This window comes from Chelonoidis abingdonii, chromosome 2 (genome assembly GCF_003597395.2).
Source record: "Chelonoidis abingdonii isolate Lonesome George chromosome 2, CheloAbing_2.0, whole genome shotgun sequence".
NCBI classification, from domain to species: Eukaryota; Metazoa; Chordata; order Testudines; family Testudinidae; genus Chelonoidis; species Chelonoidis abingdonii.
The window spans coordinates 281531073-281548176 of record NC_133770.1 but is presented as its reverse complement, the minus strand read 5'-3'; the positions used below and the strand labels follow the sequence as shown (position 1 = coordinate 281548176).

General features: G+C 41.8%; 1 protein-coding gene across 4 annotated transcripts in view; it reads right to left on the bottom strand.

The window, feature by feature from the left end:
• Window positions 1-17104, bottom strand: part of NSMCE2 (NSE2 SUMO ligase component of SMC5/6 complex) — a 265984-nt gene that overhangs the window by 77236 nt on the left and 171644 nt on the right. Inside the window, exon 7 of one of the 4 annotated variants that reach the window (XM_032783338.2) lies at window positions 8670-8829. The exons of 1 other annotated variant lie outside the window; for it this stretch is intronic. In XM_032783338.2, the coding sequence (XP_032639229.1) occupies window positions 8820-8829 (10 nt within the window). In that variant the 3' untranslated portion in view covers window positions 8670-8819. Of the gene's footprint in view, window positions 1-8669; window positions 8830-12459; window positions 14895-17104 lie in introns of those variants that run through there. 2 more of the 4 variants (XM_032783336.2, XM_032783337.2) reach the window with 2 other exon arrangements.

Genomic DNA, 17104 nt, shown 5'->3' with positions numbered 1-17104 from the left:
TGCTGTGTTACCTAGCAACATTGTATGCAATGTGGCTTTGCATGCAGTTCAGACATAATTTAGCAGTAAGGCATGCAGGTGACATGGCTCTCCTCTCACATTCCTACAATGCGGGCAGCGAGGCATTTAAAGTGGTGGCAATATATATGGCAATGTGTTAAACTAGGGATTACAGTATTGTTTTCTTACATCACTGTGGCATTCCATGCAGCACTGATATTTTTCATACCAAAGTTCAGAATGCAGCAACAAGTCGATTATAGAAAACTTTTGATACAGACTGAGACCTGATCTTCCATTTTTTAAAGGTTTGATCTTTACATACAAAAATTGTGCCCACACAACGAATGTGTAAGCGCAAGTCTAAATACATGACCCCTTACTACCTGATTATGAGTCCAAGTCTGGTAGTTAGAGGCACAAATAGATAGATATGGAGGCAAAACTGGATTATGTGTTACAAAGTTGCATGGAAACCACTCTTTTTGAAAACGTGTCCCTAAAGGTGGCATTAACATTTTCTCTACCAGCACTTTATGCAGCTGAGAAACTGCCAGAAATTTCAAATGCTTATGCAGTGGCCATCAATCATTTTGTTCTTCAATATCCAAGCTTCAGCAGACATGGAACGCACTTGGCTGGTAGTGTTGGACTTGGCGGACTGGAACTGAGACCTTGCTGTTACTCAGTCGTTGGCCACTTGCTACTGGGAGATGAGACCTGCATCTCTGCCTCCAACAGGTGGCGTTTGAAACAGCTTTCTTGAGATCATGTTTATTTGGAGAAAGCCCAACCCTCAGGGCCTTTCTCCCAGGGGCAGAACAGGTGCTGAGTGGGTTTGTCTACTGCAGATATAACATGACAGGAGGGACATAGCTTGATGCTGGTGGATTTGGTTTGTGTTATCCTGAAGCACAATGAAAGACGGGGTCCTGCAACCAAGTGGACGAGGCTGAACAGAACTTAAAGGAAAGAAAGGCCTAATGGGGCCACAAAGCAGAAAGACCCCCCCCCCCAAGTCCAGCTTTCCTAAAACTGCTCTAACAAAATAAAAGATATACAGAGATTTCCCTAAAAATGGACCAATGGACACAGCTGAGTTCCTCTTCAGAGTGGATGCACAAGAGATGGACAGGACACGCACAAACACCCTCTCCACAACAGACACAAATAGCCCTGTGATAAGCTTCACCAAGGGTGGAGACCCATGCAGGAAGTAGAGAATTGTCACTTTTTCCTTCTGCCTCCCTCAGCTATCTCTGTTTTCTTTCCCCCCATTAATGGCTTTCTCGACCCATTCAGTATATCGGAGGCAAGGATTTTCATTTTTATTTTTTTGCATTGATAACCCAGCTGTGCAACACTGAGAATTAGTGCATAGGTGGGATAGTAAAAAAAGGCTAACCCAGCCAGTGTGGATCTGTGATCATAGCTATACACAGTATCATGTAGTACATGTCCCTCTCTATTCATTGTAACTATATTAGCGTCCCCTGCCTTTGTTATTCACTGTTTGCAAATATTCATTTGAACTTATTGTAGAATGGGTGTTTCATATGTTTACCAGTATTTACAGTGAACATGTGTCTTTGCGTAAGACCAAAAATATTCACTATTTGTCATACTTCTATTTAAAAAAGTTTCAATGATCCTGTCAGGTAGAAGAAATAGTACCTTGTGACTTAGGTGACCGATCATACCCAGTGAATTGCAGAGTCAGACTGAACAGATTGCAAACCACCGGGCGGCTGAAAATGGTGGCTCCAAATTAATAACAAATCGATTGGCAGAAAGCAGGAAGAGCTCACAGATTATTTGCAAATGGAAAAAAGAGCAACACGGCCAACAAATGTTCCCTACAGATAATTCAGCCAGCTCTAGTTTTGACAGAATTCTTCAGGAGGAAGAAAAACTAAAATGTGCTATTTGCATACACACAAATTCTCTGTAATACAGCACTGAGACTTGGATAGCAGCACAATGGGCCTCTCATCTACTAAATTGTATGTTCAATTAGTGTAACAATCCAGATTCTACTCTGCTAATCTGTTTTAACAAAATGATGCAAATAAACTAGATGAGGTCTTTTCCATCAGGAAAGTCTACAATTCAATGAATGCAGGTATTTGTTGTGATTCTTAATAGATAACCACTCTGCAGCTTCATATATGCCTTCAGCTACTTTCAGTGTATTTAAAGATACACATGTAACTCTTGTGCTGGATGACTCATAGCATAGCAGGCCCATTAATATGTTTGAACATAAGAAACATATGTCAAAAAGGGATTTCCCAGGGGCTGCATTTTCTCTCTTTTCAGAAATACGGTTCTGTTAAAGGTCTGCAGATTGTTTCTGAAGCAGTTCTCTTCATCTCTCAAAACATGCTATTTTATGTTCTGTGTGTTGTAGGTGAAATATTCCTAAGTGAAAATCTGACCTTTGTCTTTTGTAATTCTGGGAACTTTGCAAGTTTCATTTGGCTTGAAGGATTTAGCTTAAACAAATAGGAGGTTATTTTCTACATCTGAAATAGTGTTGTTTTAGAAGTGTTTTGGGCAGGTTGTAATAGGTATGGACACTGCACAAGACCAATAGCTCCTTTTCTATATATACCGTTCATTCTACTTACTACTCAGTGAAAGAAATTACTGTATCACCTACAAAAAGTGGATTAAAGCTTTTAATCGAAACCCTAACTATGCAGCCATGTGTATAAGATGTGTACTTGCCTTCAGTCCCAAGCCTGCAAAGGAATCCACCTATATGGCCCTTTTATGCCTGCACTGTGTAGCACTGTGCTCAATATCCCTTTTAAGGAGAAGTGCCTCACTGAGCAACCATTTGATCTCATTATTAGATCTCTTCTCCTGCCTCTCCCCTACCTCTTTGTAGCTTCTTGTGACCCATACTTGCTGCATGAGATCTCAAGTTAGACCAGAGTCCTGCAGACAGCTTCATGCGGCACCTGCCCAGATTTGCTTGCAGGATCGGAGGCGTAGGTCCTGATCCTGCAAAGACTTATGTATGTGCCGGACTTCATGCACTGTGATTATTATCATAGTTGATTTGTGTTCCAGTAGTGCCAAGAAGCCCTATTGTGTGGATCACTATGGTCCCTTAGAATATGTGTTAGCTACTTATACTAAACAATCTGTTCCAGCTTGCATTTTGCTTTGACGCTGGAAGTACCTTTCCAGACCTGAAGAAGAGCTCTGTGTAAGCTCAAAAGCTTCTCTCTCTCCCCAACAGAAGTTGGTCCAATGAAAGATATTGCCTCACCCACCCTGTCTCTCCACAGTCTAGATAGACAGATAAAGGGTGTTAGAGGAAACTGAAGCACAGAAGAACTGCAAACAGAACCCTAATCCCTGCCTCCCAGTCTGGCAGTCCATCTACTAGACCCCAAATAGTCAATGAGATTACTCAATGTTGTGTAAAAGTTAATGCATATGGAAGGGTCTTTTCAGACTCAGGGTTTTAGATCTGTAAAGTGTTCAGGGCAGGGAATGTATCTTTCCTTGTTTCTGTGATCTACCTAGCATAGATTTGGGTACTCAAACTATAATATAAACAAGCACACAGCAGCAGTAAAAGGAGGACAGACATTAATAAATCCATTTAAAAAAACATCAGTAGCAGTATGAGTCATACTTGTTGGGTGCCGTAGAGTTGTCAGAAAGGGTCTATATTTTGACCCACAATGTTTCTTCCACATGCTACACTGTAAAACTGGAATTATTTCTGTAAAATTGTGCTGTTTTGACCGATTCAAGAAATGCCTGAAAAATGTATGCAAATCCTTGCTATTTATTGAACCTGCCTAGCAACGTGTTTTTCAGCCGTAGAGGCGAGTGTGCAATGGGTGACAGTTTGCCCTGCTTAGCAATGGACTTGAATGGTAGCATGCATGCCTGACAGCGGGGGTCTGGTAAGATGACTAAGCATAAGAGGAATTCACATAAAAGACACGTGAAGAACTACACACAGCGTTTGAGTGTTACACATTTGCAGAATGTGGAGCCAACAGGTTTTTCATAATACAACCTTTCCTTTAGTTTTTGTGATTGATTTTTAGACATCGTATGACATGTTTTTAATCATTAGGTCATGTTCCCTTGCTTTAAAAATCAGAAGAGATTAACAAGAGTTCTACTTCCTCTCCCTACATTCTCCTTAGTCAGCTCAGCTCCAAGAATACTACAGCAAATACATTTTTACCTCCCTAGTAAACACTAAGGGTGAAATTCACTCTTGTTCAGAGGGCCAGCATTCCGCCTAGGTGGCACTTACATTCCATTTAAGACCCGTTTGAGGACTTAGAAGGTGCACAAGCCTTTGGACTATTTACCCCTGTGTCATGGGCAGGCTAATGCAGCAACAAAGTAGCTGCAAGCCCAGTTTGGCACACGACCCTACAGAAAGCCCTGGCATTGGGGCATTACAGGATGGGTCAGGTGTAGATAGGCGAGTGGCTGGGGTGGGTATTGGGGCCCCTCTGTACCACTTCAGTGTCATAGTGGCATAAAATGAGCATAGTCAGTAAGACTGCTGTAGTCTGCCAAATTGGCCCCTGGCAACACCCAACTAGGCTAAGGATGCATCTGGCCTGTGTGCTTGCACAGGGATGAGTTCCACTCCAACTGCATCTGTGAACATTCCCAAGGGATTTACTTAAACCAGTGAGCATCAAGGTGGGTAATGCTGTAAAACATATGTCAGTGCAAAAGAGAATTTACAAACTGAATGCATTGATGCCAGGAAGAAATATTGAATTTGTAGACTAGTTTTACTGTTCACGCACCATAGTAATTAAACATTCTGAATCAAATCCTCAAAAGAGTGCACCATTCATGCACATACCCAGATTTGTGTACCCAGATAGGGGCATTTGTGCACCTAAATTGGCAAGCATTCCCTTTGTAAATGCACATCATTTTATCATTTATTTGTGGAAGCACCCACTGTATGATAGGTGTTTGCAAAGTGCCTAAGGTACCAGCTCCAAGGAGTTCGCAGTCTGAGGACATGACAAAATCTGGATGTAAAAACTAAATCCTGCCCTGGAAACGGATGATAAAAGAAAGCACGCTGCCTGCTGTGTCCTCTGCTCCTGGAATCCTGACTGCCAGGACAGGATTCTTCACTTGCAGCTGCGGTAACATGCTATGGAATTCATGGTGAAGCTCTTTGGAGAAAAAGCACCCTGCACCTCAACTAGCAGCCAGCTGGTACTTTCTGCTGACCGCGGCATATGCGTTCTGTTTGCTACAAAAGATCTAGTAGAATACAGAAAGTTCAGGGCACAGGTGAAAGGCTCCACTCTTTTCCTCCCATGAACAAACCAACATGTATTTTTAACTGAAATAAAGACATGTTTCATTCAGTGATGTGTCTCATGTGATGGACAGAGTAAATGTAAATTAGACAGGTGACTTACAATTAAAGTGACTGTCATGGCAAAAAATGAAGTAATAATTTTAGTGATCAGCCAAAAAAGCCATGGCACACTATTATTTTAGCTAATATTAAATTGCTATTCAAAATATGAAAAGTCAAATATCTTATTTTGCACCAGAAATTGTTCCAAGCCATGTAATATTTAACCTAGTACTGTAATAGCAAAATCTCCATATGCTACTAAGCTGGCCATATACACAGCCACATTTGTAACAATGCAGGGAGTTTATTCAGAGTGATAAAGACCATGACTTACAAAAGAGGAAAAAGACATTATAAATCATGTTTTCTGCCATGGAAATCACATGCATGGCAAACATACTAGAATTATAGATACTAGCTCAGGGAGTATCTGTGGCTCCGGAGCCACATGCAGCTCTTCAGAAGTTAATATGTGGCTCCTTGTATAGGCACCAACTCCGGGGCTGGAGCTACAGGCACCAACTTTCCAATATGCCAGGGGTGCTCACTGCTCAACCCCTGGCTCTGCCACAGGCCCTGCCCCCACTCCACCCCTTCCTGCCCCCTCCCCTCAGCCTGCAGTGCCCTTTCCTTCCCAGAGCCTCCTGCCCACCACAAAACAGCTGATTGGGAGGTGCGGGGATGGAGGGGGAGGTGCTGATCGATGGGGCAGGCGGTGAGTGGGAGGTGCTGGGAGTGGAGGTGGAGAGGAGGTAATTGGGGGCTGCTGACGTATCACTGTGGCTCTTTGGCAACGTACATTAGTAAATTCTGTCTCCTTCTCAGGCTCATGTTGGCCACCCCTGGTCTACTAGAATTAAACAACAGATTTTATGCTAGAACAAGATTTAACACACACAACAGAAAAACAAAGTAAAATCAACAAACTTAAATGTAATGGCATTCTTACGTACTGCCTTGATTTATGCAGGCGTTCTCAAGCTGGGGGTCACAACCCCTCAGGGGGTCATGAGGTTATTACCCGGGGGTCACAAGTTGTCAGCCCTGTGCCTGATGGGGCTTGGGCTGTCAGCCCCATACCCACATTACATTTAAATTAAATTTAAAATCCCTGATTTTAATTTATAAAGGGGGGAGGTCGCCCTCAGAGGCTTGCTGTGTGAAAGGGGTCATCAATACAAAAGTATGAGAACCACTGATTTATAGCCTATCTGGAAGTGTTGTTAGAGATAGCATTGGCAGGAAATATAAACAGTCCCCTTTAGGGACCAATCACAATGATGCAGAGTCTCATGAACAGCATCTTCTGACTTTGCTCCTTTCCGATCTAGGGAGCATGAAAGCTTCTTCTGTTATTTGAGGTCTCTTTGAAATTCTCACATTGGAGGTTCAGATTTTAAACCTCACATCACCATTTTTCTCCAGAAGCTGATTGCATAAGTTAGAACAGTGAAAGAGTGTCTTTCCATTTCCCTTCTGGTCAAGATGATATTATTCATACTGAGTTTACAAGCAGACCATTCCTTTGATAAACTCCCTGCGCCATTCAGTTCACACGCATGGTTTCAACCTGTTTCATGTAGGGTGATCAGACAGCAAGTGTGAAAAATCGAGACGGGGTGGGGGGGGAATAGGCGCCTATATAAGACAAAGCCCCAAATATTGGGACTGTCCCTATAAAATTGGGACATCTGGTCACCCTAGTTTCATGGATTGGAATAAAATCAACATAATCTCTTAAAATAAACTGCCTATTTAGGCCCTGATCCTGGGAAGACTTAGGCACAAGCTAAAGTTTGTACACTATGGGTGAAACCCTGACTCCACTCAAGTCAGCGGCAAAATTCAGTGCAGCCAAGATTTCATGCCATGAGTAATCCCATTGAAGTCGTTGAGGCTATTCAGACTGTATAAAGTTAGGCACATGCATTGTATTTTGGCTGCTTAATGATCAATTACTTGTCACCTCTGATATTTATTGATTAGCGACTCGGAGTCAGGAAGCAGAATTTCCCATCTAGGCATGTGATTTTACTATGAGAATTAATTTGATAATATTTACCCCCTTGATTATTCCATTAAAAAGCTTTCCCTCTACTACAATTATTATTTCATTGCCAGAAAAATAACTCATTATCTATGCAAGCATTTGCCATCTTACTTGCAATCACAGAATTTATATCAACAGACATGACATTGGATTCCTTTGCAGACTAAATCTGTATTTGCAATGGGGATGCCTTCTATTTAAAGCTACTGACTGTAAGGAGAAGAAAATAGGAAGTTACTTACAATTACTTAGCACTTTTCATTCAGAAGGACCTCAGCTCTAAGGTACTTCCCTCTAAATGACTGCATTTTACCTATTATTGAAATGCAGCTACTCAGTATAGAACACAGTACAGCACAACATACAACCGGAGATCGGTATGCACAGATGTTTAATCAAAGAGGTGATAAACATCTAGTTAAAGCTTGAGTAGAATTTAGATAGAATTCAGTAAATTCTCAAGTTACAGCTTAGGCCATAATACCAAGTTTTAAATCCTCTACTCTTGGACAAAATGACGACAGGTAGTCAGAACCTCTGTTTGACATCTCCTCAGCAATAGGGTGACCAGACAGCAAGTAGCAAGCATTCTTCCAGGTGGTTGAGCTCACAGCTCAGGAGTGGTAATGATGAACATATCTTTGATTCAGATGCATGTTCTTAATTTGTGGTGCTGTTTTGTTCTTCCAAGAAATCCTGGCATAATTACTTTCATAATCACACTGTGGGCACACTTCATTGATTACACCAATCTGGAAATGTCAGATATCCCCTAACTCTGAATTAGGGAATTCTATTAATTCAGATGAACCTTTCCAAGTGAGAGACCTTTTTAAATGGCACCCACTCTAGGGCATTATTGAAAGCTCTAGGATAGGGCTGCATGGATTCTTTTGCCTGTTCTTTCAGCCAGCTACACCTTTAATTACTTATGGCCTGACCCCAAAAGGATCCTTAATTTTAGAGGGAGTGACAGGTGCTCTCAGTATCTCTTAGGAACTGGCCATTGATTTGTATGCTGCCTGCTTCCTTCCTGAACCAAGTTTAGGTATGTGTGACTTTTCTTACTACTTTTAGGGCATCTCTTCACAGAAAAATGCTAAATCCTGATTCTCCTTCCTATAATCTTGTTGCAAAATTACTTGACATCAAACTGTGAGATAAAATAAACTCTCTGATTCTTTAATGTATGCATGCTTACAGCAAAAACACATGATGAGTTGAAACAAACTGTGCTTAAGGGTCCACTTCCATGAATCACAGTGATTAGTTTATTCATTGCCAGTACTTCATTTCTGTGCTTTATTTCCCTGAAGTTTTCGTCTTCTTCTAGAGCTGGGTTTCTGCATAACATGGACCACTCTGAATATGGAGGTTGTCTCTTCTCCCCTATTCACCACTGCATAGACAAAACCAATGCTCAAGAAAGCTTTTTGCAAATGAACAATAAACACCCACTACCAAGAATGAAACAACATTGGTTTTCTTGTGAACTCCTAGGTCTCAATTCCACCCCATGCTCCAGCCACTTTGCATTGCTCCACCAGTGCCAAGCAACTCTAAACCTTGTGGGCCTGGCCTCCCAGAGGATACTCCCTGTGTAGGGGGATTCTGAGAAAGTACAGGAGCTGCTGTAGGGACGCCTATGCTTCCTTGGCTCTCAGCCGGATGGGCATGACTGGGGCTTTCCCTTCCTCACATAGTTGTAACAGGCCTTTCGAGCTGTTGGCAGCTGGTGTATGTTAGAACACCTGTGTTGGGCACCAGTCCACTGCTAGGGCTGGCTCCAGGGTTTTTTCTGGCTCAAGTAGCAAAAAGAAAAACAAAACAACCCCCCCCTGCCGCGATCGCGATCTGCAGCTCTACCGCCGCTGCTTCAGACTTCAGCAATTCGCGGCTGGTCCTTCGCTCCAAGAAGTAGTAAGGGACCTGCCGCCGAATTGCCGCCGAAGACATGGACGTGCCGCCCCTCACCGTTTGCCGCCCCAAGCAGCTGCTTGCGGGGTTGGTGCCTGGAGCCGGCCCTGCCCACTGCAGAAAAACCCCAGATTGGGACAGTGCAAAAGGCACTTCACACACCCCACCCAGTGCGTCAAGTGCACAGCAATGGCAGCGGAGAATCTGACCCTCAATACTTCAGTATCAATTGGCAAATCGTTTCTAGTAAAACGTATCAATAAAGAGCCATACATCCATTCTGTCGCCAAAAGGGCAAAGGTCTACTCTTGGCCCTGCTCAGCGACCAGTGGGAACACAGGAGGCCAATAGCTGTTCCATGAATGTAATGAAATGAATCAAGATTGGCCAAACAGATCAGAGAAGAGAGTTTGTTCCAGGACTGCAATCAATGCAGTTAATCTGCTTTAGGCAATTGAAAATCATATGCGATATCTCAGTGATTTCTAAGTATTATCAGAAAAACTCTAATGTATCTGGAAGGATCCCATAACTATTTAAGTCACAGCTTTATAGGGCAAGTCCTGGACATTCTCAAAAAAGATCTCTCTGATTATAAAAGAAACCAACCTCAATTTAAATACAAATACTGCTTCAGACATCATATGTAACTGCTATTAAAGTAAGGCAGGTATCTTCTGCCCAACTGTTATATTTCTTTTCTTCAAAGAGTAAAAGAATCTCAGAGTTTATAGGGCTGAACTTGCTATTCAAGTTTCATGACTTCACAGACGTTGCCTAACTCAAGCTAGGGAAGAAAGGAAGGAAAAATCATTTATTGTGAGACAGGAATGTGAACATTCAAAGAATACTTTCCACTTATTGCATAAGTGATATGGGTGCTGACCTACTTGCTTTCCTTTTCCTTATAATATTGCACTTCAGGTTTGCCTGGTATTTCTCATATCTTTACTGCCTTATCGTGGCACTTTAAATACTAGAGACTGGGTACATAGATGCAAAGTGCCCGATTCAGAGATATGTTGAGCACCTGCACCTCCAATTAAACCCTCCAACTTGATCTCAGGATCAAGCCCTAACTCTTAAAATCTGGTAAACAAACATATCCAGGAGATAGGGTGACCAGACGTCCGGATAAAATCGAGGCCGTCCTGATATTTGGGTGGTTGTCTCGTGTCCCAATATTTTGCTCCGCCGGCAGCACTCAGGTTTTTTTGGTTTTTTTTCGCTCCGCCAACATGCCTGTCCCATGTGTCCCAATATTTTCTTCATCTCATCTGGTCACCCTACCAAGAGAGCAATCTCTAGTCTAGCATCGCTCATAGGAACGCAAGGATAATGAACTTCAGGATAATGAACGTGTAGCTATCTGAGAATATATCAATATGAACACCGCACTATAGCAAACTGGATCAGACTGCAGAGCACAATAGGGCTAGTTCAGTCCAGCAACTGTCTTCCATTTTGCAGGTACAAATCACTCGGCATACAATTTTGCACCTGTATTTATCTCCCTTATATGTCCAAATCCCTTAATTGCAGACATATTCAAGCACTCTGACATCTTAGTGATCAAAATTACTGGTGCCCACAATTTTGCAGCTAAAAACACAGGATGCATCTACATTGCAAAACCCCACAGCAGTGTGTCTCAGAGCCCAGCTCAACCTACTTGGGCTCACAGGGCTTGCATTACGGGGCTAAAACTAGTAGTGTAAACCTTCCAGCCTCTGAGACCCTCCCTTCTCCCTGGGTTTCAAAGCCTGGGCTCCAGCCTGAGTGGGATCATCTACATTGCTACTTGTAGCCCTGTAATGTGAGCGCAAGTCAGTTGACCTGGGCTCTGAGATCTGCAGCCTCAGGATTTGTTTCGCAGTGTAGACATACTGACAGAGTACACCTACACTGGAAAAAAAAGACCCACAATACTGATGCAGCTGACTCAGATCAGCTGATAGAGGCTTTCAGAGCTCAGACTGTGGGGCTAAAAATTGCTGTGTAGACGTTCAGGCTTGGGCTGAAGCGTGAGTTCTGGGACCCTCCCCGCCAGATGCAGCATCCCAGAGCTCAGGCTCCAACTTAACCCCAAACATCTATACACCAATTTTACAGCTCCACAGCCCAAGTCAGCTGACACAGGCTAGCTGCAGGTATTTCATTGCTGGGTGGACTTACCCACAGAGGCCTGATTAAGCCCAAGGTTAATATTTGGCCCAGGAAGTGCATTATTAGTGAAACTGAATCAAAAGTTGCTAGAGATTTTTTCCAACAGTGTTTCTCACAGGTTTTGGGGTTTTATTTAAAAGTGCTGGAGTAAATCTAAGCAGACTTGAAGGTGAAAGGAAAAACGTTCGGCAATTCAGGACATCCTCCTCCCCATGTTTTAAAAACTAAAACTATAGTTTAACAATTACAAAACTGCATGGTTAGTTTAATGTTGCCTATACTCCAAGTATATTTTGGGTTAATAAAGGTCTAATGAAGTAACGCTTATAGCAACAGTAACAATGCCTGCATGTATGAAACTTATCATTACATGGTATAGTCTTTGCAACTCAAGGTACGTAGGTATCCTATATTATTATATATCTATATTATATATATTATATCCTATGTTATTATACATAAGGTTAATGAACTAAAGATGTTTATAAATAAGCCAATTCTTCTCACCTAAAATATCAATGTGAACCCCCTTGGGAATTTCAAATACATAAAGTCTGAAATAAAAGATTTTGAACATAAGCAGTACAGTATGATTACGAGCCAGGATCTGTGGTTAATACTAGGCATAGACCAATATTGTCAAAAGTGACTAATGATTTTGCATTTCCAAACATGAGATCCAGATGCTCAGCACTTTCTGAAAATCAGGCTCCCTTAAGAGGTCTTGTGCTGGGCATCCAAAAATAGAGGCACCTCAGATCACGTCCCTTTGAAAATCTTGACCACAGTGCCTCCTACCATGAGCAGCCCCAGCAACGACAGAGAGGTCTCACTGGGATGGCTCACAGCAGAAACAGTGCACCCAGTAGCAAGCATTTTGCAGGCTTGGACCGAAATTGATATCTTTAGAATGCTTTGAAAATGAACACACTGCTGACGAAGGAGCTTACATTTTGCACATACATTTTATTTATAAAACGCAACATTTTAGAGGTTCAGGGAGAAAAACAAACAAGTTACACTGGAATGCTTCACACTTGGCAGTTTAAGAAATGCTTTCAGTTATAGCTGACACCTTCAACTTTGCCTTCAAATGAAACACTTCAAATAACAATCAGTTACACAACCTGCTTACAATCGGCAGCTTATCTCACAAGACATTCAATAACAAATTTTTCTTTGTGGTAACAGTGTGTCCAGCTGACTTCTACGGCATTGATTGGGTTTGTTTACTCTGACTGTCAATCGCTCTTTTAAGTGCTTCATCTGGCACAAGATCTGATCTCTTAACATCTAAATGGCTACAGCCAATTTTAGGGCAGCTATTGAAAAGAAAAATAAATAAATCAGAAAAATTATATTAGTCACCTGAATGTAGCATTTGCTGTTTTATATTTTATTCCCACCCTCACCCCAGAGAAACTTTGTCAGTGATTTGCTGCAGCTTTTCCTTGATGGATAATAAATCTCTGTTGGGAAAAAAGAGTCTAATTATCTTAATAGGTGGGAGTTGATGTCTCAAGGGAATGAGTGTAATGAGATATAAAGAGTTTCACCTGTTGATCACTGTCTTAAATCCAACAAGAGTTGCCAGTGTTACTATAATACAGTTACTTACTGTAATCATTGTATTTATATATTGCTTTATATCTTCAAAGCACTGTATTCTTCCCCCCACCAATCTGTGGTGAATCAGTATTAGCCTCCTTATATAGATAGGGAAACAGATTAAAGAGGTTAAGTGACTTGCCCAGAGCTACAGAGTGAGTCAGTGGAAGAGCTAGGGTTATGAAAAGTGATGAGTCCTCACAAGAACGGAGGGGGAGAGGACTGTGTGTCATATTAGTGATCTCTAAAAGCAGAACAAATACAGAGTTTGATATTTGGCTGCAGGCAGTCAGGTAAAGTCAGATTACTTCTACAGTGAAAGATATTCAGGGATGGGTATCTTTTTTCCTTGCTAGTGGAGCCAGATGTATATGGATAATGCCCACAGTTAAAACATTTGAGGACTCACTTCTTTTGGAACCTAGTTTGTTTTTGGGAAGCAATTTTGTCTAGGACTTGGAATACAGAGTCAGTTCTCATCCCTTCTATTCCAGGCTTTGTCACTGGCTTGCTGTGTCTGCCTTGGGCAAATCACTTAATCACGCTGTGCCTCAGTTTTTCAATCTATAAACTGGTTAGAATAATAATTATCTGTCTGATAGAAGTGTTGCAAGGCTTAATTAAGGTTTGTCAAGTGCCTTGAAAGTCTCATATAAAACACTTCCTGTAAGTATTAGCACTGCTATGACCAGTGCATGAAATTTTCCCAGGCTGTGGAAGGCACCGTGCAAGGTGTTGGGGAAGCCACAGAGCAGTATGCAGCAGTCCCTTAAGCTGCAGTGGAGCTGAGCTGCATAGCAGTTGAGCTGAGCTGCATAGCAGGCTTCTTTGTGGGAGCACAGAAGGTGGAGGCTGCGGGCAAGCCAGGTGAAATGGCTGAGAGACAGCCAATGGTCTGTGAAGTACACCTGTCAAGTCCACAGGCCCTGGGGAAAAAAGCGTATGCATCTCGCTGTAGCCAGTACTACATTGCTGTGCCTATAGCAATGGCTGTAGCTCTAGGATGAAGATGGGGAGAAGATTCTGTTCCTCACCCTGTTCCCTCAGCTACTTATTGATCTCCCTGACAAAGTGCATTAACTTGGGCTTTGCCTAACAGACCAGGTTTTGCCTTTAAACCACGTTAGGAATGTTTGCTCCCACTGGAACACCACTGTGAAGAATGCAATCATGTAGCAGCACAACAGAAAATGGTTTACTCCAGCTGGGAGCTTGAGAGAGTAGGTCTGAATGGTTTCTATAGACCTAGCAGGTTGTGGCATTTCAAAAACCGATTCTGTATTTCCAGAACAAATGTTAATTACACATCAACTCAGCTCATTTTAAACAGACAGATCTACGCAGAACTTAGAGTTACATGTAGCGTGCCTAACTGATCTTTCTAAATGTAGTTAGAGCAAACCCTTGTTACTGTTGTCATGTGCACGTCTAACATACGATATGATTACATCAAAAATACCCCTACATTAAACAATGTTAAGGTTGCAGGTCAAGCACTCAAAAGTTTGTTAATTAATGTAGCATTTCCTATCAGGAATTTAGCCCTAGAAAATATCAAAGAGACCATTCACTGTTGGTAAGCGCTGAGATTTCTCAATTCGGACAGCTGTTTCTGGGTCCTGATCTGAAGTCACACCAAGAGGTAGGTAATAATGTAAATACAAAGGTCCCGTGTTTTCAGTATTTACAAGTCAAACATTTTATTGTGAAATCTGGACATGAGGAGACTCTCGAGACCTTTAATCACATTTGAGGAGTTGACCCAGGAGAAAGCTGGAAACAAAGGTTTAAATTTATAAGATATACACAATTTTGACTGAAAAAGCTGTTGAAGGATTTGGACAAAGAAACTGACCTTGATGATTAGGTCTCTCTATGGAAAAGGGGATATAAATCTTCAATTTGTGGAACTCAAAGAAAAATTTATAAATTACTGTATAGATAGCATTTGACCCTAGTTAAGATCCATCATATTTTTGCTAGTAGGGAGGCATTCCTTTGCAGAGGTGGCTGGAAAAGGGGAACATACTTGATCATGTGGTAGTGGTGTCCAGAAATTTGTTTTTTGGAGGAAATTATTCAAGAGATTCATCTTATGACACAAAATGCTGGCTTCCAAGAGATCCCCTGACCTGCTTACTTAATGCTCCAGCAAAGGATCTGCATTTTAAAACAGCAATCAAAAATAATTAATGCATTGTTCTAACTGTACAGCTAGACTCCGTATTGCACATTACTGGAAAAATGTGACTCCATCTCCTATGGAACGGGGTACAATAAAATTTGGACAGTTCTTGTAATGAAAAAGCTTTTATACCAAGTACATACACAAGAAGTGCCAAAAAGAGGATAGGTATTCAGAAATTTGGTCACTCTTTGTAGTGTACTCAGAGGAGGAAGGCTCCCTAGCTGGCAAGCCAGAATCTTTAGCCATGTTCTTTGAATAGTAACCTGATACTGAATAAGTAAGGTACAATGTAGTATGTTAACATTTTATTTTAACTTTGCCTTAACAAAAAGTTCAAAACGTTGGGAAATGCCAGAAGTGCAATTTGAATTCTCGCATTTTCTAAATTTTAAGTGCTTCACTTGGCAATCTTAATATAGGGATGTGTAATTTCCATGTAATTTCCTTAGTTTCTTAAAAAGCCAACGGAAAAAACAGATTCTATCATGTGGAAGCATCCTGACTCCCATGTGGGTCATCAGCAAGATTAGAACCTTTAGATTCACAGCAACAACCTCTGTGACTTGAGCTATCTGAGTAGCAGGGCTGTTATTGTCCATGTGGACCATCCTTTGGAGAAGGAAGAGACTCGTTCTGCTAGTGGATTTCACTGCTGATTACTGACAGCAGAGGAACATTAAGACTTGGTACTACTTTGTTCAACTCCAGGTTATGGAGGGGAGTGTGTCTAGTGGTTATAGGCTGTTCTGCCCTTGTCCCCACAACCTGTTTCCCTTTCTCCCACTCTTTGGCTCCTGTTGCTTCCTCTTTTGGCTCCTTTCCACCTCCCAGCTGCTGTCCTGCTTTGTTCTATCCCTCAACCCAGCTTCTGTGCCTCTGCCTCCCTGTCCCCTCTGACTCATATTACTCCCAGAGCACAAGTCTCCCTTCACCCATTTGCATTCTAGTCAGATTGCTTTCTCCCTGTTATCCATTTGAGTGGGTAGCACAACAGCAACTTTCCTGAAGTCAGGAAGAACAATTTCAGGGAAAGTCCTACTCCAGTCCTGTGATGGTGCATGCACAGTCACTGTGGGGATGGTGCACGAGCAGCCAGTCATCACATGGGAGCTGTGTGCAGCTTACGTATGTTCAGTGCAGATAGAATCTTTGGAGAATAATAGCATCAGCCTCTTACAAACCTCTCCTGAGCATGTGCAAAACTGCAAATTTTTCAGAGGCTTATAACATGGCCAAACACATGCTGCTTGGTGAAAATCAGTCTCTCGCTGACACCATGGTGACCCCACTGGCAAATATCATGCCCCTGCTTCCCACCATAAGACAGAGAATATATGTTTTCAACATAGGCAAACCCATATTTTCCCTGATCTCATTCTCAAATGGCTGAAACCTTTTTGCTGAAATTAAACAACAACAGCAGCCGCCTGATCTAGACACCCAGCATGGAAAAATATGTGCCCTGAATTTAACAAAGTTATAAGCAGCTGAAAATAGGGTCTTTTTATGGAAAGTGTCAAGCAACCTTAACTATAGGCAGCATTATCTATGGTAAAAAGTGTTTTCCTGAATTATGGAAGGGACTGTACAGCTTATTTTTCTGGCTGAACATTCTTCCCTTCATCTAGGGGTTTATAATTTTCTTTATTAGTTCCTTTTTCTTATTGTAGTACAATATATAAGCTATAAAAAGGAGGCAGTACTATCTTTTCCCTTCCATTTGCAAAAGGGTTATATTATATTTGACAGTTTAAACATGGTAAGGAAACACGGTAAGGAAAAAGAACACGGTAAG